The sequence below is a fragment of the Betta splendens genome, chromosome 14 (genome assembly GCF_900634795.4).
Source record: "Betta splendens chromosome 14, fBetSpl5.4, whole genome shotgun sequence".
NCBI classification, from domain to species: domain Eukaryota; kingdom Metazoa; phylum Chordata; class Actinopteri; order Anabantiformes; family Osphronemidae; genus Betta; species Betta splendens.
In genome coordinates this window covers 14,850,631-14,876,289 of record NC_040894.2, presented here as the reverse complement: position 1 = coordinate 14,876,289, position 25,659 = coordinate 14,850,631, and the positions used below count along the sequence as shown (strand labels likewise).

The 25,659-nt window shown below is 43.4% G+C and overlaps 1 protein-coding gene across 1 annotated transcript; it reads left to right on the top strand.

Moving 5' to 3' along the window:
- Positions 1-2: 2 nt before the first annotated feature.
- Positions 3-23,883, top strand: jam3b (junctional adhesion molecule 3b; the record flags this gene model as incomplete). The annotated part of the gene is made up of 9 exons (XM_029174501.3): positions 3-183; positions 18,818-18,886; positions 18,962-19,075; positions 19,167-19,319; positions 19,860-20,062; positions 20,553-20,652; positions 20,771-20,900; positions 20,987-21,041; positions 21,302-23,883. Coding segments are annotated over 9 exons (1,041 nt in total), but the record flags the coding sequence as incomplete, so codon positions are not given.
- Between the last annotated feature and the right edge of the window lie 1,776 nt (positions 23,884-25,659).

The window sequence follows — 25,659 nt, the reverse complement described above, 5'->3', positions numbered from 1 at the left end:
GCCCCGCCCGCCCCGCCCCCCTCTCTCTCTCGCGCTCCTCTCGCGCGTTCTCTCCCTCTCCATCCACCGTTAAGCTCTTTAGGCTACTTTGCGCATGTACGGCCAGTCAAATCGAGCATTGCATCGACTCCAAGATGGCGAAAGCATGTCTGGCTTGGCTCCTGACTCTCCTCTCAACTCACTGTAAGTACAAAAAACATTACAACTGCCTCTTAGTCGCCACTCTCTCCTCGAGGACCGCGGCCCGTCAAATACTTGTACTTCTGCATCTGTTTGGCCGAGCTTTTACGGAAACCGTTGGCGTAACGTGGAGACGTTATCTGGTCCAACTAACGTTAAAGTCGACACAAACTCACATCAAAGCTAATCCTCCCGACGGGAAGTAAGAAGGTTCGTAAATGTCCGAAAAATCTCACACAGCGGCCGCTTAAGTTACTGCCAGCGTAACTGGCGACTGTACGAGGAGCGACGCTTAGAAGCAGATCGATTTTCAACTCATTGGATGCTGTTAGTGTTCTGTTACTTTTATGTGAATAAAGCTGCTGCGTTAATTGCGTGTCTGCCACAGACACAGCGTAGCGCCGCTCATGTTGAGCTCCGGCATCAGTTCGGTCCGCGTCTGGTTGAGCGTCCACGTTTGGAAGGAAACTTTTACCCTACAAGTTTAGAGATAGACTTTGTGTTTGTGAATTAAATATGAATTAAGCAATTTATTTATTTAACGCGAGGTTGGAGTCGCGGTGGTAGCAAAGATGTAGGAAGTAATGATGCGAGATAACGGTTTTTTCCTCTCTGCGGCGGAATAAAGCTGGACGTCCGCGGGAGGAGCCAGACGCGGCCGGCGACGGTCCCCCGCGTCCCCTCTCCCTCCCCCTCCCTCCCCCCGACGCTGAGAGCACGCGGCAGGGCCGGTAAACACTCACATCCCGACGAAAATCCATTCGTTTCGTCGTCTCAGCGCTCGAATGGCCGCACGTTGTCAGTTTATCGCTCGCGCGCCTGTTTTTAATCAGGCACGAGCGCAAAATCATTGCGTCAAGTCAGTCTCGAACTTTCAAGATAATTCATGTTTTTTTTATTTGGCGGAAAAGCATAAAAGTTCTATATTACAGCTGTGGGATAGATAGTGAAATATTTATTGTGCATACAATATATCCTGCTCTTAGTTCATTTTGGATTAATTTTATAAAGTCACTCTTATTTAAGGTGTGCAAATGTTTATGTGAAAGATCTTGCTTTAAAATTTACTATGTATTTACAATGTGGGTTCAGTTTATTTCGGTTTATTTCGTTTGGCATGAAAACACTGCTTGTTTTTCTTGTTATATATGATGTATATTCAATTATGGTGTATATAAAACAGTAAACAAACAGTAAAGGGGTAGAATCATAGATCAAAGAGAATGAGTGTGTAAATTGGCTAATTCTCTTTGCTGTTATGAGGAGTAGCAGTGGCCCTGTTTAAAATCTGTTGCCGTACTCTCGACAAACCTCGAGGCTGCGTGCGGATTACTTTTTTTCATGCAGTGCTTTTTAAAGTCAGTGCTCTTACTGACATTTCCCTGAGTACATTTGTGACAGGGTGTGATAGAGGCACAATCGGGGGCAGTGAACTGGCCAGTATTTAAGAACTCTTTTGTCTTGCCCGGACAGGGCTCAGCCATGTGGCTGCCGGGCTCCCAGTCAGCAGCGCTGCTGACAGTGGGAGCAGGGCAGATCTGGCTAGGCTGAAGCTGACCGTAAGCTGTGTTATGAATTACTAGTTAAGGCTTATATGTCTTGTCTACTAAGTGGTACTGACTCTAATTAGATTGTTTGTTGTATTTTGGAATATATATATATTTTTGATGTTTCATGGAGCAACCAACAAATTCAAAGAAGAGGCTTATTTATTTTATTCTTGATCTGTGGGTCACGCTCCTACTGTTGTTTTTGCATCTGTGAGAAGTGCTTGTTATTTTTAATTCATGAAATGATTCTGCTTGCTATGATCCTAACAACCATCTCCAGCCATTCTAAATGAACACTAAACCCAGCACAACCGACCATGGCTGCAAATATTGCTTTAGTCATCTGTCAGCAGATCCAAAGGAACCATTGTTATTTTAGGGACCTGTGCTTAAGCAGACTTTCCAACGTGCCCTAATGGAATGCATCAACATTTTCCATTGTTGGCTTCACCTGGCCCATTCCTCTTAAAATATGCCAAAGAAAGTGGTCCTAGCTTTAAGAGGACATCTGCCAGAACCCTCCTGCCAAGAGCACGGCTAAGATATGTTTGAGCTTGGAAGATGCTCAAAGTGGATTAGTACTGAGCAAATATAAACTTTGAGATCACTGCTTTGACTTTTATAAGAAACACCTGTTGATGTGTATCTGTATACTTCAGACTTTATTGTGTGTTTTCTTAGTTGAGTAGCTTAAAGTAGAGTAACTAGAATAGTCAAACCTGACTAAAATCAATGTTGTTTGCTTTACAAGAACTTTTGCAATTTCCAAAGAGATGAGTTTGTTCTTTCTTCTTGGACATTTGACATTTTTATAACTTCATTATCCATGTTAACATTTTCAGTCTAAACCAACTGAAGTGCTCTTTTTATCTGAAGGGCAAAAACTGTTCACTGGATTGTTGCTGAACCCTTAAACCACTTGGCTTCTGATAACTTACTGATTCGCTGAGAGAGCTTTGGAAATTCAGCTAACTCCCACATACATGTAACTGGGGTGCTGCTTGGATGATGCTACTCTGCACAGTCTTCAAACATTTGTCTAAAAGAAAGCCAAGTGTGACCAATTTCCTCACTGTTTGGCATGTGTGGCATAGCTATATAGTGCCCCCCCGGGAGATGCATGTTATCAGATGTTTCCCAACCCAACGAAAGCTTGCGAGCAAATGTTTCTGAATGGCATGTAGCCTCCATGACCAAGTCATATACTGTAAGACATTTTATGGCAGAGTGAATTAAAGCCAAACAAACAGAGAGGCAGTTGTGACATGTTGTCAGTAAGTATGTTTTTCCAGCCCAACTCGTCTCAGCTCAAACACAGCGGCAGGAAGTAGGTGTGCAGGTGTAATACACTGGACCGGTTTCAAATTATTAAATGTTTTTGTATGTAGGTTTCTAGATCTACTCTTAAACAAATCACAGCTATTGGTAAGTTTCAAATGGCTACAGTCAGCTGAAGGAATATTTGTGCAACAGTCCCTCTGTGGGGATAAAGTCGAAGTGGCATATGGCCCTTACTGTGGAATGACCCAAAACAGCTGAGCAGGAGTTGGTGGTGTTTTGAGCTCCATCACAGTCACAACCAGAAATATCCGCCACGTCCCTCCCAAACCTGAGTGTGCATGTAAGCAAATGCCGGATTCCAAATAGAAAACACATGGAGGGAGAACCCTTCCCGTCATATGTGCACTGAGTACGAATCATAACCACCTGTTTTCCTGAGAGATAAAAAGGACTCATGTTGATGAGCTGGCTGAGGTCGAAGCAGAAAGGGGGGCAGGTCGGGGTGTGGAGAAAGCACAGCGGTGTTGTTATTTAAAGGCATTCAGAGAAAGAACGCTGGGTCTGACAATATAACCTCCTTAGACCAAAATCTGTTTGTTAGTGAGAGGTATTTTCATCCTGTCATGAATTAACATTGTGTTTCTTTGCTGTCAGTAGATGCTGAACTGGAAAGGGAAACACAAATATGGTCACATTTGAAATGACAAAGGCATGTGCAGGCTTCAAATGTCAATATGACTAGTGTCTGCTACCAGCTGGTCACAAACTAGGACCAGCCTCCCAGCAGTGTACTAGTAAAGAATGCCCTCTAAAAATATTATCTTTGCCTCAATCTGGAAAAAGATATTTTGTTGGTTAGTTTAACAGCAAGTATTTCTCTAAAAAGAGATATTTTTTATCTTTTTGGGAATTAGCTCATTAGCTTTTAGTATTGATGCTTCGTCATTATCTGGGTGTTGTTTGTTGTAAGAAAGACATTATTAATGAAAGTATACAATGCTGTAGTCAAGATAACAAGATCATCTCTAAGATGCCTCTGTATCAGCTGTCTGAGCTTAGGCAGCACAAGAGTGGCTTCCTGTTTGATGATCTTTATCATTGGTCACACAGTCCCTGGAGGAAGGAAGCGCCAGAACTGTTCCCCTGCTCATGTGCTCAGTGGAAACTGATGGAGCACATCAATAGGTCAAAAGTGACCGACATCGATCAAACATTGGGATGCTGTCAGCTTGGTGAAATAATTAAGGGTTTGGCATGGCAAATTCAGTGAGATACATGCAGCTAATCTGTTGTCACTCTGAAAGGAAAAGACTTCAGGCTGCGTTCACACTGAGACTCATAACTAGATAATCACTCTGGATTCATCATTTGTTTACCAGGGTGTAAAAAAATGCAATTATTGTCTAAAAATAATCACAAGGCAGAGTCATTTGAATATCCTCAGGTGTATGATCACAGTTTATTCCTAACTATAGGCCAAGTTCATAAATACATGCAAATGCCATCATGCAGTAGCACAGTAACAGCATCTCATTTTTTTCTTTTAAGTTAACCTCAATGTTAATTTAAAGATTAAGAATGTCAGGCTGTGAGTACTAATTTCAAACTAAAATATCAAAATCAATATTAAAGATAGTCAAGGCGTGACTAAAAGCTTTTCTGACACATTTGAAATAGAAGGGGGACAGTAGACAGGCTATAATGTTTCCACTGAGTTAGCATTTGGCAGACAGATTTGAGGTTGTCTCAGGATAAAAATGTCGTTTCATCAGGAATTAGTTTGTCTCTTTTTATAAACAGTTCTCAGAATGCAGCCCATAGGATGATGGCACATACTGTAGTCTTTATATTAAGAACCTATGTTCTCATTGTGGAGGGACCATAAGCAGTGGGTGTTACCTTGGAGACCAGGCTCCAGCTCTTCCCACCCAGTCGAACATGCTGTACTCGGTCTCAAAACAAGCACAGACTGTGAATGCAGATGTTTGAGTGTCCTGCTACAGTAGATGTTATTACGCAAGAAAGCTGTATGCATGGACCCTTTAGTTGATTAACAATTTACCTACATGTTTTGATGTGTGTGATTAAAACAAGGTTTATGTGCATAAAAGGAGTCTGTCAGAATGTCAGATAGAGGACTTCATGTGAGATAGTGGCACCTCTGGGAGGCAGTGTAAATTAGGTTCAATCAGAAGATAGCTGGGGTTGGGTCAGTAAACAAGCGGGACCTTGATGCTTCCAGTTTAAAAGTAAATAACATGACCAAAGATTTACCACACACTGGGTTTTCAGATAGTGGGTTTACAACCCTACTCTAAAATAGTTCCCTAACACTATAACTAATTGAAACAAATTGACAGGTTAGACATCCATGTGAAAGCACCATCCTAGACTTCATCTCTTTAAAGAGAGACTCAGCAGCTTGGCCACAGACTGTAGTGAGGGGATTTCAGAGTGCTAGGGGTAAGACATGACACAGAAATCTTGGTGCTCATCCAAATGAGTTATTGGTGATGATTAACGTGGGTGTATGTGTGTGTGTGTAGCAGTCATGATGCAGTGGATTTCTCTGGAAAATACTTCTTGCTGGTCCCATTTTGGCTTTACCGCTTTATCAGTTGAGTTCAGTTCAATAGCACAATAAATGCTGAGGTACAAAGCTCAACATCGAATTATCCACAGTGATTCTTAACATCATCTGAAGCTCCTAAAATAATATAGGACACTGCTGTCACTAAAAATAAACGACAAACTAGATTTTGCTTCATATTAGTCTGCTCCAGAGTTAGAGTTTTAGGTCATGTAACCGACTAACTTCATTATTAGTTAGAAAGCTAATAAGGGCATTTCCCAAAACTGCATCTTGTTACTAATAACTGAGTGTAAATAATTTGTTAGCAGGAAAATCACAAAAGCCTCTTCTCCACTAAACTGAATTTTATTTGTGGTGGTAAATTATCAGTTCATGTGGAATTAGTAGAGCTGCCGTTGACAGGCCTGAGCACTTGGTTAACTGAGCACAGATACTATTGCTTTCTTGAACTCAGAAAGCTGAGGAATATACCTGGCCAATGATCTGGTCTTCCTGCAGTTAGCTGAGTTAAGAGATAAGAAAAGAATTTACAGATTTTTAGGTGTTTAGGCTGCTTAGAGGTAGATATGTTGAATGGGTATGAATTAAGGTATGATTAACAATAGCTACATTACAGTTATTCATATTAGATTTAATGGTGTTGATCTCTTACATTAGTGGCCTTTCACAACAAAATGAACAAAGTGTTCTTCCTCATACCCTAAAAATTGTCATCAAGTGCCCTTCTTCAGTGTTGTTGGCTACAACAAGAATAAATACTTCAAGAGAGTTAAACTGGTTGATATCAAGGAGCATTAATGGAAATTCCTCATCCTGTCATAGATCTGACTGACATGGCTCGTTTATGCTGTAAATTAGCTTAGAGAAGGAGCTCAATGGCCACAGCACTGTGTATTACTGTGTCCATATGTGTGTGATGCCATACTTCGGGCAAGTGAGTGCCTTGAATGTTTGTCAGGATGCCAGACATTGCCAGCGAGTTTTTAAAGTGGTGGCTGGTCTCTGTCTGAGCTGCAATAGAGAGGGCTTTACATGCGGGTCGGCCTGGGTTCTGTGTCATGGAAAGCAACAGTGGAAGGAGGAGAGAGCGTTTGAGTGGATTCCACAGTGACTCAGTCGTTTGTCAGGCATTTGTAACAGGTCAGTCAAAATGTTAAGGCTGCATTCTCAAAGCTGATCATAGACTTAAGCATTAAGTAGAAACTGTCCTATAATTTTAGCTGTACAACCTTAACAGACATTTAAGAGAACAACACTGACCTTTAGACAGTAGTAGGAAAATATGTTATTTTACTGTTCTTCTTCTTGAGCCAAATGTTGGACAACATGAAAAGAGAACAACATAAAGTAGGGGCAAATTATGAACGAGGGAATATTCCCATGTCTGTCCAAGTGATTTTCCATGATTTTGTCTGCTAAGATTGTAATTGAGCCAAATTGTCAGTCCCTCAACATTACACCTCATATCCTGTAGCAAAGCAGAGTCTTCTGGGAATGACTTTGCTATCTACTTCACCATTTCCTTTCACAAGACTGCTCAGCTGCCAAAGTTATGTTTACATGAAGTCACGTTAAACAGAGTGATAACAAGGCATTATCACAGGGGGTTACCAGGACTCAAAGCTGGCTTTGTTGTTAAAATTATGTAATGATATTACAATTAAAGAAGGTGCACTTTGTCTTCATGAGTATTCAGAGTTTTACTATGAAAAGCTACAGTTAACAATTTTTACATTTTGAAATGTCACTTTGTTTTGAAGGTTTGAAAAAAAAAACAATCCACATATCAATGTTATTCTCTTTAACAAAACAATACAGAGAGCACAGCTGTGTGCTTCCTAAAATATTCAGCGTACAAAAGCAAAGAGCCAACAAATAATTCATTGAGAAAATAAAAAAAACAACATCAGAAAACACCAGAACAAAAGCCATGTGGTCGGTAACTCTTAACACACACGAGGCCTCGCGACGCGTGTGGACGCTAACAAGAGGAAAACCATACAACTGGCCACCAACCTACACCCAGCACACCACGCTCGAAGGCTGGACCCGACGGCTGGACCCGACGGCTGGACCCGACGGCTGGACCCGACGGCTGGACCCGAAGGCTGGACCCTATGACTGGACCCTATGACTGGACCCGACGGCTGGACCCGAGGGCTGGACCCGACGGCTGGACCCGAAGGCTGGACCCTATGACTGAACCCGAAGGCTGGACCCTATGACTGGACCCGAAGGCTGGACCCGAAGGCTGGACCCTATGACTGGACCCGACCTCTGGACCCTATGACTGAACCCGAAGGCTGGACCCTATGACTGGACCCGAAGGCTGGACCCGAAGGCTGGACCCTATGACTGGACCCGACCTCTGGACCCTATGACTGGACCCGAAGGCTGGACCCGAAGGCTGGACCCTATTACTGGACCCTATGACTGGACCCGACGTATGGATCCGACGTCTGGACCCGAAGGCTGGACCCGACGGCTGGACCCGACGGCTGGACCCGACGTCTGGACCCGACGGCTGGACCCGAAGGCTGGACCCGAAGGCTGGACCCTATGACTGGACCCGACGTCTGGACCCTACGACTGGACCCGACGGCTGGACCCGACAGCTGGACCTGAAGGCTGGACCCTACGACTGGACACGACGGCTGGACCCGACAGCTGGACCTGAAGGCTGGACCCTACGACTGGACGCGACGGCTGGACCCGAGGGCTGGACCCGACGGCTGGACCCGACAGCTGGACCCGAAGGCTGGACCCGAAGGTTGGACCCTATGACTGGACCCTATGACTGGACCCGACGGCTGGACCCGACGGCTGGACCCGACGGCTGGACCCGACGTCTGGACCCGACGTCTGGACCCGACGGCTGGACCCGAAGGCTGGACCCTATGACTGGACCCGACGTCTGGACCCTATGACTGGACCCGACGTCTGGACCCGACGGCTGGACCCGACGGCTGGACCCGACGGCTGGACCCGACGGCTGGACCCGACGTCTGGACCCGACGTCTGGACCCGACGGCTGGACCCGACGGCTGGACCCGACGGCTGGACCCAACGGCTGGACCCAACGGCTGGACCCCAGGTTCCCCCACAGTGCTGCATTCAGGCCGGTTTGAGCCAGAACACTGATCTTATGGTTTCTAATGCTTTGCACCACACTATCAAAGGGAATCTGCTGCTCTGTGCTGATGAGTGGCCTGCGTCCAATGACTGCTTAATGTAATGAATCTGGGCTCTGCCCCCTCCACGTCTCCATCCTTCCCTTCTGTTCGCTGAGGATCATTCATGCAGAACTGGGCGACTGCACCGTTTTATCTCATACGAAGAACAGACAAGCTCACTAGCTTCACATCTGTGGGCGGCTTCTTTTGGGGACATCTTTAGCAAACAAGCATTCTTTGTGCAGTCCAGTCTGTTTTCAGAGATGCTGTGATGCAGTGGGATCCAAAGTAAAGATTTATAGTAATTCTAAATAAAATTAATGAAATAAAAAAAATAAAACCGTGTGATATTATGCTCATTGTGATTCTGGTTCACTTGTAGTTATGGTCAAAAGTAAGACAGAGATCAAATCTGCGGGGTTTGAATATCCTTACTGGATCAAGTGCCAGATGCTGGTTTTATTTATTTATTTATTTTTGTTTGATGCATTGTAATCAGCTTAAAACACATTGGTGGCTACAGGGAAATATTTGGCTGGTTTGTCTGTGGCATTCCGTTTTAAAGGTTTTCCTACAATAAAGACAGGCCTGGTGCACCTACAGCTGTAGAGCACAGAAGAAGCACGTGGTCATTTTGTTTGACACAAACAGAGAGCAGGGTTGACTGTGGTCCCCAGCTGTCCTCCTTTCTTACCATAAAACCACTTTAAACTGGAGTTTCCTGGAGCGATGCCTGCCTGTAACTGTTTGCAGGACACCTTGGATTCGCCGTGTGTCTGCGCACGGTGAATGAATGGGTGGCAGTAGGTCTGTGTCTGGTATTTCCCACGGAAACCCATCAAGGATTCCTCGGCGAGCAGGTGATGGAAGCGTGGCTCCAGTTGGGTGGGGGTGGAGGCTGTGCTTGTCAGCAGCGAGAGCTTCAGATGGTTGCCCACCTCAGCTGTTGTTAAAGCAACATTCCCGCCCCGCGGCGCAGCCGTCTGTGCAGAATAGGCCTCTACGGACATTTGTTGTCTGAGAGGATGTGTCAATCCTTCCTTTCATTTGTTGCCTCATAGTGTACGTAAACAACTGAGAGGCAATGATTTGTTCTCAGTTGAGTTTGTGACATAATGGAATCTGGAATCTGTTTCCAGTGTGCGGTTTATGGGAACAGGCGTGTCCGTGAGTTATGTGTCACTGTAAATACTTTTTCAGTGAGGGTTTTCACAGATCCTAAGTGTTCATAACAAAATCCAACTAGGTTTTAGTTGGCCAGCCTTATATAGTGTAGCAGTCAGCTGCTGAATGGTCCCACCGTCTGTAGAACAGACTATCAGATGTGTAAAGCGTGACTCAAATGTTAATTCACTAGAAACGTCTTTCCAGAGACACAAGCAAACACAATGAGAAAGTTTCCCCTGTTTCACTGTCACTTTCTCCATGCAGTGGTAGAAATGTGGGGGCAGCGGGGTGATCTCCGCCCCCCCAGTCACACGTGTCTGTCATTTCACCTGTGGCTACTCATCCCCCACCCAGCAGACGCTTCTGACCACACATTCTGCTCGTCTTCATTCGCTCCACGTTAGTGATTACTAAGGAACAATGACCCAGTCATAATTGCTTCCCACAGCATTACATAACACGCAAGCCACACTTGCAATCGTTGAGAAGCTTGTGTAAATGGGAGCGTAAGCTATTTCAGAAATGTGATATTTATAATGTATACTTTCCTAATAACTAAACATTAGGATAATTTCCTGTTTTAGACTCTGTGCGTTTTTACAATTTGAAGAAAATACTTCATAGGAATGTGGGGGACTCACATTAAACATTGTGAAACACAGAGCCCTGGAAACACATACTACTGTTAGTGAACTGTGAAAGGAAGGCTTTCGGAAACGATTGTCTCCATCAGACACACATTGTGTCAATGTAATGCTTGAGGCCGACACAACATGGCTTTTGTTGAAGAGAGAAAACGAAGCTATGCTGTGTGAAGCCATTGTTGTAATAGTAAACTTTAGCAGTGGGATTTGTTCTGCTCTTGCCGTTTCAGAGCTGATAGTATCTTGATGACTGAGCTGAATGCTGCTGCGAGGCCCTATTATAAAGGCTTTATACGCTTCCTGCTGCCGTTTCACACGTTTTACTCCTAAGTGAAATCAATGTGCAGCTACAGAGTTAAAGATATGAGTGAATTTGGCTACACACTGTGCTTGTGTAATGCTACATAATGTTGCATTTGTCTTTGGGCATTCATGCTTAGTTGATTAGTGCCATTTTATTACAATGACCTTGGATGAAATGACTCCCAGTGCAGAGGCATTAAAAACACTCAACCCTTGTCAATGCTGGATGGAGGAAACCATAAGTCAGAAGTTAATATGAAAACACTTGGAAATAAAAGTCAGCAAAGTTATATAAAAACGTTAGTGTGACCCTAAAGGCATCATCTCAACATCACCTTTTCATTTCAGCTCTTTTCAGCCCACAGCACGCGCCCTTGGAGCACGCAGGAAATGATGCAGATTAAACTTTTGGACCTGCTAAGTCAACATGTCTGTGTTGCTTGTTGTGTTATTGTTCAGATGTCAGTTGAGCCTTGGATCAGCGTGGTCAGATAGACGCTCCACAGTGAATGCTTATCTTTGCAGGCTATCATAACGGCCCACTGGTCAAAACAAAACAGGCGTCTTCATTTTCCAGGAGCCCAGTATCTTTCATGGGAGGGTGGGGGGAGTACAAGCAGCTGAACGTTATCCAGGGATGGATCATACACTATTAGTGTCTGACCAGTTCACTGATGACTCATAGGCAGGATGTAGGTGTGTGTTCTGTTCTAGTGATTGACTTAAAATGTTGTCTCTGACTCAAGTCATATCAAATCATCATTTATTTAAGCCGCGTTGTAGCTACACAAATGTTTATTTTCACCATGCCTCCAACGGGGCCTAAGTGGAAATTGCATTCCTAATTAGGATTAAGGAAGGGGTCGGTCAGTCTGGACTAGAATGCGAAGCATTTGTGCTGAGTGCCGCTGATGCCATCTGTCCTGAGTGTGGTGAGGAGCTAATTCTGGCACAGAGTGTGATGCGATTTAACACAGATTTTTTGCCGTAGCAACTCTAATTCAAGCATAGGATTTGCTTTTGACTTGAGCCCAAAAACTGTTGCAGTGAGCTGAATTAGCCTCCCCCCTCCTGCTAGATCTCCTTTAAGCTGACGCCATGGAGCTCCCCAATTCATGTGGACGCGCAACATGTGTGGCACGTCAGATTGGTGGCATAACAGAGATGCTGTGTGCCAGGGAGGCCTGTTCGCCCTCCTGGCCTTGTGCTTCCATCTGTGCTGACAAGTCGCTCTCGCTGGCCTCAGTCGGGACTAAATGAGTGGTCAAGGTTGTCCCGTGTTCCAGTGAACCGCAGGGTCACCTACAGTACCTGTTGCTTAGCCTTTTACCAATGAAATATGCCAATTAGCAGACAGCAGGGGCTCTGGCCGGTGCTGACAGCCACTATATATAGTGTCTATACATGTAACTGCTGAACTGTTCTCACTCTTTTGAGAAACTACTTGCTGTGTGACCTGTGACTGTGGTGTTACAGATATGTTACTATGTAAAGGTTTATCATCTTACTTCCAGTCGCAACCAATAAACAGAAAACACACTTATTTGTAGAAGTCCATTTATTTATCATTTATTGTTTACAGCAGAGCTGGTTATCCATGCTGCACATTTTTTGATTGACAAATCGATTCCATTTCATGTTCAGACAGCAGACACTGCTATAATTACACTGCATCTCAAATACAATCCAACTCATGTTTTTAACAAGGTCATTTTTTGCTCAGTGGATTTTAGCCTCTGCCTCCTATGAGTTTGATGGTTAATGTCTCCTCAGTCACAATAGCCACTGTCTATTGTTCTGTTTAGTTAAGCATTCCTTTACTCCTACAACTTGAAACTGTGTCACAAAACAAAGGTCTCTGTTGCCGTGCGTAGCTGCTGGATCATGTGAAGAGGCAGTGTGACGCCAAACAACAGTACTATTTTTACACAGTAACCAGGATCTGATTAACTCGGTGCCAAGACGCTTCACATGACTGAATCAAAGACTCGTATTATCAAATCATGTAGCAAAATATTTTATACCAAAAAATACTGTAAAGAACAGCTTTCATATCATGGGGAGGAAGAGTAGTCCATCCTTGGAAGGTGTTTCGGCACCGGTTAATGCTGTCTTTGTAATATACATCATTAATTTCTTGCAGCATATGATGTAATGATTTTAAAAAGAGGATTGATTCTTACCAGGCATGTTAAAAAGATGCAGTTATGCTGCAAATCATGAATAGATAAACCTTCCTTCATAACCATAAAGTAAAAGCAGGGGCTTGTATGAATGGCTCAGTGTTAAATGAGAGTCATAAAAGGTCATATAGTTTGAGTATTTTTAGATGTGCATATTTGCTAAATAGATATTTAGGTGTGGAATGTCTGTGATGTGAAGTGATGGGTCAGTGCAGCAACTTGCATCGTGACGACTGAAAAGCTATGTGTGTAAGGTAGTAGCCTTTCCCACTCTGCGCTCCAGCGCTGTGAGCTACTTGTGCTTAGCTTGAGGTCAGAGTGAGAGAAGGCCAGATGTAGACGCTAACACTGACGCAGAGTGACAGGTTCCCAGGCATTCAGTGACACCATCAGCTCCGCCCTTATCCCCCTCCCTGTCCTCCTATTGGCCCAGGCTGTGTCTTTGACCCTGCCTGGATCACAGGGCTCAGCAGCAGCAAGACACATGGTTGCCCTGGCTTTACTGGACTCACAGATCAGGGCCTGCAGCAGCCTCATATGGAAATGCAGAATGAATGAATACACAAGAGCCCCGGTGGGGGACTCTGAGACACACACCTGAAAAGGGATGCATGTGAATGAACCCCTGATACAAGGATACAAGTTGAAACTGGACAGAATGAGTTTATCCACAAGGGCTAGAATGGTTTGTAGAACTGAGCCTCTCTGTAGCAGAATCCCCAGTTCTGGAATAGAAAACATCTTGTTCCACTTAGAGGTTAAAGTGCGCTGACCAGTTAGTATTCTGATCATCCTATCGTGACCACTTTCATCGGCATCCTCTCTCACAACTTAAAGCATGAAACCCTTTTACTGTCATTATGTTTTCTTTGAAGATAACATGTGCGGTCACTTTCTCCCACAGTTCCCAAAACAGGTGGGATCCTTTCTAACAATGTTTCCTGCTGGTGAGGGGGTGTCCAGTTACTATGGAAATTTCACTGAATTGCTATGGGAACAGATGGACCTGAGCAAACACAGCCTAGTATGTACAGTAGCTGCCTCAGAAAGAAGCTCAGAATGATGTGCAGTGCTCTCATCAATTCATTTGTCAAACTACAGCACACATCCTCAAATCAAATCAAAAATGAGCATGTTCTCATATAAAGCACGCAGGACATGAAGGACACGTGCTTGAGCATGCAGCACAGTAATGCATGCTCACATATGTAATTATACAGCCAGGTTACTGATGCTTTGTATGAATGCTTGCTGCTCCCATTGATCTGCCAAAAGCACCAGCCTGTGTGCTTTTAGAAGAACTGAGCCCACTGGAGGCCTGGCACCTACTTAGCACAGAATGGATTGTGAAAGACGGGTCCAGCTGAGTGGAGCTGCCAACGGACCAATAGTCATTTATGGCTTATCATACAGTGACACCATCAAACGGCTGTAAATGGAGGTGTTCGTTTTTATGCTGGTTCTGTTCACGTGAACACTCTTGCATACTGTACTACAAGGCCTCGGGCCCAGTCACTGATGGTTGTTATCATACAGTAAATAAAAAGGGTTTTGCTTTACATGACACACAATAGCAACAAACGACGCTCTCTTCAGGCTGATTGAACTTCCTCTTCAAGCAGAATCTCACTCGTTTCCACCTTCTTAGGTCTTTTCACCACAAATGTCATTCTATAAATACATTACAGGTTATATGCTGCTGAGTCATAAACCAACTGACCAAATGATGAGTTTGATCCTGAAATATGTAGATTATGTTTTACCTTCAGTAACAAGTAATGCATTCAGTTTGGCGTGACGTATCCACGATTAATATCCTCTTCGCTGTACTCGAGATAATGATGTTAAATGACTTTGCTGACATCGGCAGTACGTGTTTAAATGATACAGCCAATGTTGAGAAGTAAATCATTTGTTAAGCTTTACTCTTTGACACTGATCTCGATCTCTTTACTGGCTTTTTACACGACTCACACTGCTATTTAAATTGCTAATTACCTGCTTGTTTACTTGGATCCGCTTTGAAGTGATGATGAACAAGCACCTCAGATCAGGTTGGTTTTTTTAGACTGTAGTCGCAGAGTGAAGCACATGCTCGGCAGTAAATGTACGGATGGATCCGTGTGCCCACATGAGCTCTCCTCAACATTTACATTTTTTATTTCCCCATCACAGTAGTAGCGCTTTCTCTCCTCACCAGCCTTATCATTTATTTACCCACCAGGTTTTAACGGGAAATATGGTGCTGATTTAATATCATGGTATCTAGGCTGCATGTGGTAAATATGTTGTATGTATATGTTGCATGTGTGTCTGACTACACATGCTTATTGTATCTGGCCTGTAGAAAGGTGTCAACGCTGCCTTGTCTTTAATGTAGCAATAGACATTTTTAAGTTTAAATACTAAAAATATTATGGTTTAATTCAGACAGTTGGAGCATGTGGCATTGGTGGTCTTAATGTTTCATATGACATGATAATTAGTATTCTTGAGCAGTACTGACCAGGGGTGTCAAACCCAAAACCAGCAGGCAGTCCTGGAGGGCCGGTGTCCATGCTGGTTTTGATTTATGGAAATAGCAGCACGTTAATCCATCCATCAGCATAAAAGAACTCAATGAAATCCTTGGCAGAGACCCTTTTATAATTCAATTCAAGCAGCACGGTAACGATACATGCAGAGTCTCCAAACAACTGGTTAACGAAACTGGGTGTGTGTACTTTGAAGTCTGAAATTCCAAACGGGCGTGGGAATATTCTCCACAGGCACGAGGTAGAGACAGTCCACAGGGAATATCACCGGTTGCTTAATTGAACCTTTCTATTTATGTTACCGGCCTCATCGCTCCTGGATTCAACAAGCAGCAACACAGGAAACAAGTGCGACCTCCCAGAGGGAACAACAGAAAAGAGAAAGGATTCATTACACAGTGCACCCATCAAGAACCCAGAGACTGTGTCTGTTGTATTATTCAATGATGCAAAACCTGGGGGGGGGTTATGAGGGCATTACACTAAGATCACAGACAAAACCCCAAAAGAACTTTTGTGCAGATTTTTTATGCATATTGCCAGATTTCACTGAGCTTTGTCCAACTAAGAAGGAAAACACAGATGGAAGGAGAAACGATGGGATATGTAGGTCACTGAGCACCTGCACGGTGTAAATGCTAATAATCGACATTACACACACGTGAGACGCTGGTCATGCACCACTTGGCTCTAGGGTGAGACAGGGTCCTACTGGATCCACTGAGACGACAGGTAGGAGAGGAGCGGAGCAGCTTTTAAAGGCGGCAGAGTCAGACATGGTGACTAGGACAGAACAGGAGAGATGGGAAATACCTCTCACATGACAAACGGTCAGCACTTCCCAGGCTGGGGCTCATCTGCCTTACTGGACCCCTCCAGCTCCCCGTTGGAAAGCAATGCAGCCTATGATGATGGGACTCCCAGGGATAATGGATGGTGTTTGTACCATGAACAATTAAATCCAAAGGTAGCTGCTTTTGTGTGTCACTCTTAATTAGTTAATCCATATTTTAATTTGAGGCAGTAATAAGGATTTAAGAAATGAGTCCTTCTGTTTGGGTGACTATACAACAATAGACCTGCTGACATGTGCAGATGATTTCAGGAGTGACATTGTATTATTTAGTGAAACAAAAATGTAAAATAAGTAATATTTCAAAGCGAGACTTGTGCAGCCCGTTCACCCTGTTTCACTCAGGACTCATTAGTGCTCTGCTCATATTCGTTTACTAGCTTGAGGTCAAATGTGGATGAACATTAGTGGTTAGTGTTTTGATGCAGGGGCTTCCTGCTTTTTCCTGAACAGCTGTGTTCATGAGTGACCTTTACCATTTTTTAGTATCTGTCCACTTAGCACCTAATCTGCGCTAATACATCCTGAATTAAAGGGGCAAATGGGGAGTGGGGGGTAGTTGTGAGTGGTTAAACTCCTCTAGATTTCACAGACGATATTGAAGACTGTCATAGCACTAAATTAATCACCTGGAAAAATTTATTGTCAACTTCAGATGCAATTTCAGTAGCGCATATTCTGATATTTTGGACTCCTGGCATACTTGGCCTAGTTGGGTTTGGTATTGAGTTACACAGTACACGCAGTACATTTGAAACTTAAGCCCAGAAGTAACCACAGACATGCCTCACATACCCAAACTTTTGTCAAAAGCAGTAAAAATAGCGTACTTCTGCAAACACGCATGAATTACATGGTAATTGACGAGGATCTGTGGAAGCGCAGGCTTCTGCACCGTTGTGCAAACACAGATTCGGTGAAAAGCAAAGATTACCCCTCTGTCACTTGTCATCAAAAGACACCTTCCATTTGCACAAGCAGCACTCGTCGGAACAGCGGAAGTTAAAAAGTGTGTCTCTGCTGCATGCGGCCTCTAATTCTGCCAGAACCGGGAGTGCTTTTTTCTACGTAGCTCTGTGGAGAGGAATCTAAATAGGTGACAGGCTCCGACTCTACTAGTGACTCACATTTCCAAAGAGAAAAGCAGGTCTTCACACTTTGCAACTCTTGAAGTTGAAGTTTTCAGTCAGAAAATGCTGTTTTTTTGGGTTTTTTTTGCTCTAAAACTCATCTTTATCCACTTGGGAGCAAACTTTGTTGTCTTGTAGATGTAGCACAGAACAACCAGTGGCACGTGGGGAAGTCAAGCTTCGTCGCTTCACACTGTCTTTGCTTTAGATGCGATGCTGCTACAGTTCCTCTAAACTGCATAGAGGAAAAGGTCACACAGAGGTACTGTAAACATTAAACTTTCCCCGGAGCGTGGAGACAGATCTGCTATTGTCAAAGGGGCGTGGCCTATTTCCGATCTCCATGCAGTGTTACTGTTACTGTGAGCAGCGCGGCCATACAAGCCGTCGTCTCAGTCAGCTTTCTCTGTCTGAGGCGCAGGTGACCCCAGACGCTGCTGGGGGTTCACATGACGCTTGGCCCAGCTCACCCTCACCCTAGTTGGGTAGTTGGCATACAATCAGCCTGTTGACTAAGTAGTTTGACTGTTTTTGACCTAATAACCTAAGTGTTACCTTCGTCTTCAGACTGATTTATGAGCTGGACGTGGGGGAGGTTCCTCTAATGGAGATGAAGCATTTAGTAGATTTTCAGTGACAGCAGAGTCTGCACAGTTGACCCTGAAAGCGAAGGCCACACCATAGTTGTGTGTCACTGCGAGTGTTTATGTGCGTGTTCCTTAGTTAACATTCATGTGGAAGTGACTTTGCACAGACTCGTTTGTGGACCATGGGCTGTCAGGATGATTCAGCTTAGCCCCCTCCCAAGGCCCTGTTCCTTTACTGCATACCAACGCTGATCTGTCCAGGGTGCTTTTGCACCATTAGTCCCACATGGACATGGGCATCAGGCACAGAGGGGGGAGAGCGCGAGCGAGGGCCCGGCTGCAGTTGAACTACTGGCATGGTGAGCTCGCCATGAAAAGGGCACATGCCTCCTTGCACAATTATCCAGTGTGCATAGAAACAGCACCCTCGTCCTCAGAACGCACACATGCACAACTAAAAATGGAAAATGGACACCAACAATACAAGGCCAGGCTGTTAAGAACTGTACATTCATGCCTTCATGAGTAAACAGGGTGGAGGCAGTTAAAACAATCACACAACAGCAGCTGGTGCTGGACACCAGATTGTGCGTCCGCTCTGCTCCTCACCTTCCACGGCCTCTCCTCATGTGTTTGCAGGTTACTTCAGCGTGTTGGCAGTGGTGCTGAGAACAACGGAAAACTCGCCGTGGACGGATGAGTTCAACAGTAAGAGCTACAGCGACCAAGTAACCAGTCATTCTCTCATCACAACTGCTCACTGGCCTGTTCTCTGTCCTGCAGAGGTTGAGTTGTCGTGTTTGATCGACTCCATTTCGACAACTACCCCTAGAATTGAATGGAAAAAGATAACGAATGACGGACCAAGTTACGTGTACTTTGACAAGAAGATCTCAGGTACTGTGTATTGTCCACACAATCATAATGGTCAGATTTCCCAGTTAAATATTCTCTCGTTGAACTCGCTGATGCGTCTCTCCTCCCATAGGAGACCTGGAGAACAGAGCTGAGATCCGAGCACCAGCCACGTTAGTCATAACTAACGCCACGCGGTCGGACACAGCCAAATACCGCTGCGAGGTCACAGCCGCCGATGACCAGAAATCGTTTGATGAGATTGTGATTGACCTGACTGTAAGAGGTACTTGACCGGACCTGCCTGTAACCATGGATGATCTCTGCCCCAGTGTGTTCTGGCTTATGAAATGTGAGCGATAGGTGAAAACAGTGCAGATGCTGGAGACACACCATTATGGTGCTGCTGGGAGGTCCTGCACAGTGATTTGCACTTGCTGTAAGATGAAACCACCTTGTAGGTCGCACAGACCCTTTGGCTTACATGAGGATGCATTATGACCGGAGCGGCCCAGCTGCAAAGGCGTGTTCTGGGCTATAAGAGGAAGCCTCTGACACGGCATCTGTTCTGAATTACAGGCTAAAGAAAGCAAGCGCCACGTGTTTTGATGGCGTTTTTTGGCACAAGCCAGAAATTGCGTCCGTCCGTTGAACCACACGGGACTTTCAGGGTGACTTTGTTTGTCATCGAAGTCAATGACAGGCCCGGGAGCATCACGTCAAACAATAGTGCGAGCAGTTTAATGCAGCAATGTCCTCTGCAGAGAATATTCATCTAAGTAACGACTCACTGTAGTGACGATGTTCATGTTTTGTGTCACTACAGTTAAGCCAGTGGTGCCAAAATGCAGCGTCCCGAAATCTGTGCCTTTTGGGAAGTCAGCTGAGTTGAGCTGTGTGGAGGAGGAGGGATTCCCCAAGTCCCAGTACCAGTGGTTCAAGAACCGGGAGGAGATTCCCGACGACCCCAAGTCCAACGTCAAGTTCCTCAACTCCTCGTACACGCTGAGCGCAGAAACAGGAACCCTGGTCAGTATGTCTTTGGACAAGGACGTGCATGAGCAGCCGGGGCGGGGCCGGGGCCGGGGGCCGGTGGCCCGACGCCCAAGGGTGGGGCCAGATATTTTCGGGAGACAGTTGATGATGCGAGGGGGCTTGAGCCACGAGGGGAATCTGCTGCCCTCGTTTGCGCATTCCTCAATTCTCTGCCGAGCGGCTCACCTCCAAAAACCTCATGCCAACCTGAACTCTGCGACATCACATGCCACAGCCAACTCTGGTGCTGCTACTGTAGCCACAAGCTAATCAAACAGATGTCGCTCCTGTCCTGATGCTGCTCTCCTGAAGATTCAATACCGGATGCTGCTTGATCCTCATGTTCTTTGTTAAAGCCACAGGAGAAAACGAAAAAACACCTGACCTTTAACCTTTTTAAATAGAATCTAGATGTCTTTTACCATCCGTCACACTAATAGTCAGCATCTGTAACTTAATTAACCACTGTGGTCCTCTTGTGCAGAAGTTCATTTCGGTCAGAAAAGAAGATGCAGGCGAATATTACTGCCGAGCCAAGAATGATGCAGGTTACGCTGAGTGTCCAGCACAGACGATGGAAGTCTGTAAGTGTGTCGCAGTCGTTTAGGAGAAATGAATATTATATTATCATATTATGTGACGTGTAATTAGTAAGAATATTAACCCTGTTATTTTAATGTGCATTTCATTTGCTTTCTACAGATGATATTGACGTTGTGGGGATTATCTTGGGAGTGCTGGTGGTGGTCATGGTCCTCTTGTGCATCACTGTGGGCATCTGCTGTGCATACAAGCAAGGCTACTTCTCTAGACAGAAACAGACAGGGAACAAGTAAGAAACCTACTCGCTATGTGAAATCAATGAAAACCATCTCAAACAATCATCCGTAAAACTCCAATGTGTGTTTTTCCCCTTAGTTACAAGGTTCCAAGTAAAGGAGATGGAGTGGATTACGTCAGGACAGAGGACGAGGTTTGTAGATAACATGACTTACAGTATATATATTATACCAAATGCTGTATACATATTTGGTACCTGCTTAAGATTGGCAGAAATTCTCAGGCGATGCAACAATAAAAAATGTTTTAATTCCTTTTGGAGATAATAAAAAGAATAGGAACCATCCAACTGATCATCAGAGACAGTTGTGTGTCTGTGTGATAGTCTTTTGTACGTCATGTGCGTGTCACCTGCTCTCAAACCTCGCTGCCGTTGCTCTGTGTTCTCTGCAGGGCGATTTCCGACACAAGTCGTCATTTGTGATCTGAGGAGCTGGTGTCAGCGAAGAGCTGAATGAGAGACGTGACACGAGGCCCGTGCTCCATCAACACCGTCTGACCACCTTTCAGGCCCGGGGCTCACACCGGGACACAAACCTACCACTACAACTACTCAAATTTGCCAAAGGTGACAGGATTTTACAGGACAACTTTTACACATTTTAGGGAGTGAGACATCTTTGGCGACTTTCAGCTGAGCAGGGTTACTTTAAAGTTACTGCATGTTTAAGAGTAATCAAAGCAACATTTGTTTTGCTGGGTAGAAAAGGAGTCACCTCTGCTACCAACCAGTCAACCATGATGCATTTCTACTGTAAACTTTTAGCTTCAAACCTTTTGTTATTTGTATAACATTTCTTTTCTACTGTTGGAATTTGTCTGACTATTTTTGATGGAATATATTTTAAAATGCCTATAGATAAAGGTTTACTTTTTTAAATATTTGTAAGATACTAATGTGCTTTTTTGTTTAGTTCTGTTTGTTTGGTTGTGTTGACATTTACACCTTCAGTCAGAGAAAAAGACAAAATGATGAAAAGAACCTGTTAGCATATCAAGATGTGCTTCTTGATCGGCGGTCTTACATATTCAATTTCTCAGCTTTCTGTTGTGAGAGACTTCCATGTTACTGTTTGTAGATAGTCTTAGTAAGAGGCTTTGTACGAGTGCCAGTCGAATGCTGTGAAACACTGTACACCATCAGCGTTTTCTTCATTTTAAGTGTCCTTTTATGCTTGCTGTTAATCTTGTATATATTGAAGTTACCTTTCAGGTCACAGTTTTGCTTTGATACATATGTTCAGTATTACACTATAATCACGATGATGATGATGATGATGATGATGATGATGATGATGATGATGATGATGATGATGATGATACAGGGTTTGCAGGTTGACCTTCCAGAATGGGACTGGAGTTCACTCAACTATTAAAAGGTACCAAGAGCATCGGAGGAAGTGTTACAGCTCTACACAGCTGTACTCACATTACTCAGTACACTGTGTGTGATAGAATCCTGTTTTTGCTGATGTGTACACAATAGAAATAGATAAATAACTTTTCTAAACTTTAGCTGTGACTAAATGTTTAAAATACTCACTTCATATTTGACTGAAGCTCACATTGTGCTCATTCCTCTCAGCAAAGCTGAGGGTCTACAGGACTGATCCCATGGTTCAGTGTTACAGTAATACGCCGCTAAGCTCCTGGGGGTGAACTGATTGTACAGTATATACATATAGATTTGTTCTGTTTTTATCGATTCTTTTTTTCTCAAGAATATGTAAAGACAAAAGAGAAGTTCCTATTTGAGGCGATATGAAACTCTTTCCATTTGTAAGGCTGAGCAGAGTTAACATTTTATCATTTCACAACGCGGAATAAACCGATTCATAGTGAATTCAGCCGAAGCTCCATGTGATCTGACCGAGCTCCTACTTGGTAAAATGCGTCCGCATTGTTAAAATGTTAACTGAACGTCAGTCGTGGTAGAGACGATCTGCCCAACACGTTAGGAAGCTGAAAACACTGCTCCAGTTAACATCTTGTATTCAGGAAGGAGGAGAACACTCCTACAACATTTGTTGACACTGAGCTAGTCGCTGAGCTCACTGGTGCAGAAACGCTCTCTCTTCATACACAGATTTCATTCCTCTTAAGTGCCTTCTGCCTTTGCAGTAAGTCTCTTTGAGCTCCTTTCTGTTGGAAACTTCATGTTTTGCATTTGTGTAACCACAAGCATTTGAGAGGAATGATGTCACTGCAAATTCCCATCTCACTCCTTTACATATCCACGAATTTGTAAATAGTTTTGTTAGTTTTTTTCATATAGATGTAGACAAAAAGTAGATTCAGAAATATGTTAGTGCCTAAATATAGTGAGACTTATTTTTGGTAAAGACATGTAGCACTATCAGGCAAATGAAGAAGACACCCAAAGCAGGATTTGTGCGTCCTCCAGTTTAGAAAATTCATAATATACTGATTTAGTGTTTATCCAAACGACTTACATAGAGGTTTTTTATTTGGGCTGTGAGCTGTCTATCAGCCAGAAACTGAGTGTATTTAAGTGCGTTGTATTTTCTCACACTCACACTAACATGTTTCTTTTCCTTTTACCCCAAAAGCGCAGGGAATTTTATTTTGAAACCGATCTTTATGTTTTTGAACGTAATAGACAAACTTCAGATTTACCTGAAGTCATGCAGTTATGATGGAGCACTAATTGCTCAGGCATAATGACTGTTTAATAAAGCAGGGTTCATGCAGAGTGTCAACATGAAACAGCAAACAGGAAGACGTGACAGCCTAAACAAGTGTGCTTTGAAATGCGGGTGGATGTTTGATGTTGGGGATAAGCAGCTCACCACTGTCTTCAGCTCAAAGGTGATTAAGAACTGAGTCATCATGGAAGAAAACATGTTTTTTCTGATACCACATAAAGAAGAATGTTGATTAAATGCCTGCTGGGGTTGTTTTATTCATTTTACATCCATTCTATTTGTGATTAATAAACTCACTTCTAATAGTAATGAGGACTCTTGTGTTTCACTGCTGAGTGAGTGAATGTGTGTCTAGTGAGGATGCCGGTCCCTTCATTTCATAATTTCTTCGATTCTTCCCATCCTTCTTAACCACTCCAGCATCTCCCGCTGTTCACAGAAATCCTATTCAGTGTGAAGGTCCATCAAATATCCCAGTGACAGCATCTTTGTTGATCTAAAGCCATAATCTATTAGAGGGAGTTAAGCCATTTCCATTTCCAACAGCTTGCTTGTTCCTTTCTGGTAACTGTGCCAACTGGCAGCAAGTTCCTGGATAAAGAGCATTATAATCAATCAGCCCAGCGGGGATAATATATTGTAGCTTGCAGCCGAGCAAATGGACACTTTATTTAAGTCACAGTGTAAGCTTGTGTCTGCTCTTCGACTCAGCCCACTGCATGAAGAGACATGGACCTGAGGAGTCACCGTTTATTAGTAAAACATTATATAACCAGACATGTAAGACAGTGTCTGAGGTGCATTTAATTAAAAGATGGTTGTAATGTTTTGGCTGAATCTCCAGAATCACCTCTTATTGTGATACTTCATACTGTGTAAACACAGCGAAGCTTCTGTACTGAAATGAACTGTACCTGCTACCAGTGAGACACTATCTCACTCTCATCAAAGCCAGTCATTTTAATCATATCATGTAGTCTGTTCACAGTAAAGTAAGTATTTAAATATTTTAATCAGCTCACAACAAGGACAAATGATCATATTTGTCACTGTGACAGCCGGTAAATTAAAAGAAGTTGATTGTATGTAGGCACCTCCCCAGTGCTTTTATTGTACAGTATGTGTACAAAGCATATGGAGCTGTAATAGAATCACACTCGCACCAGTGAATTCATAGCACTAAAATATTTTACATTCACAGCCATCTGTCTAAGTTTGTGTGAGCTGTTCTTCTCTGTGCATTTTCACAAGCGACTGTTTAATGGAAGTGCTTTTTTAATAATTGGCTGCAGTACTAGATTTAAATCCATTTTTATTTAAGAAGTTTTAAAACTTCTATAAAGTACTTTTATTTCTATGCAGTTTCAGTTACTCTACAGATAATAAATATCAGCTAAATAAATAAATGTATACCTATATGTAAATCCATAGGTAAAAACAATAGTTTTTTTTGTATTTATGTAACACTGAATGCAGAACATGTGACCTAATTGTTTTTAAGTTGTGATACTACTACACCTTTAGTGGTGAACAGATTCTATCAACTTGCTCTTTGATGGCACAGGTCGAATTAAAAAATATAAATACATATTCTACACTTCACAGCCAGAAATATTTTTTATGACTAAAGGATGATAATTACCATGAAAACGAACTTCATATTTTTTAGGTGTTAAAGTTATTTTCCAGCTAACTCAACTTAAGTTAAATTACACACATCAGTACAAAATAAATAAGCTCATCAAATCACTTAAACAATGTACTATTCAAACGTTATTTCTTGCTGTTTAAGTTTAACGTCTGTAGTGGAAACTTGCTGTTTACATACAGAGTGATTTATTATCAGATTAAAAGGCGACGTTCACTCTCTGGTCACTCACAGCAGCTTAACATATTTGTTTTGTACCTCCTCTAGTGCAATTAACTCCAACAAAAGTAAATTCTGTGTTTCTTTCGTCAGACTAAACATTTAGTCTTAAAGTGCATTCTTTGTGTATTAAGTGCATGGTGTCAATTGCACTTTATTATTGTCTTTAAAAGCCTGGGATGGCATCACAAGACAAGTGTTCATTTTGATACATGCTG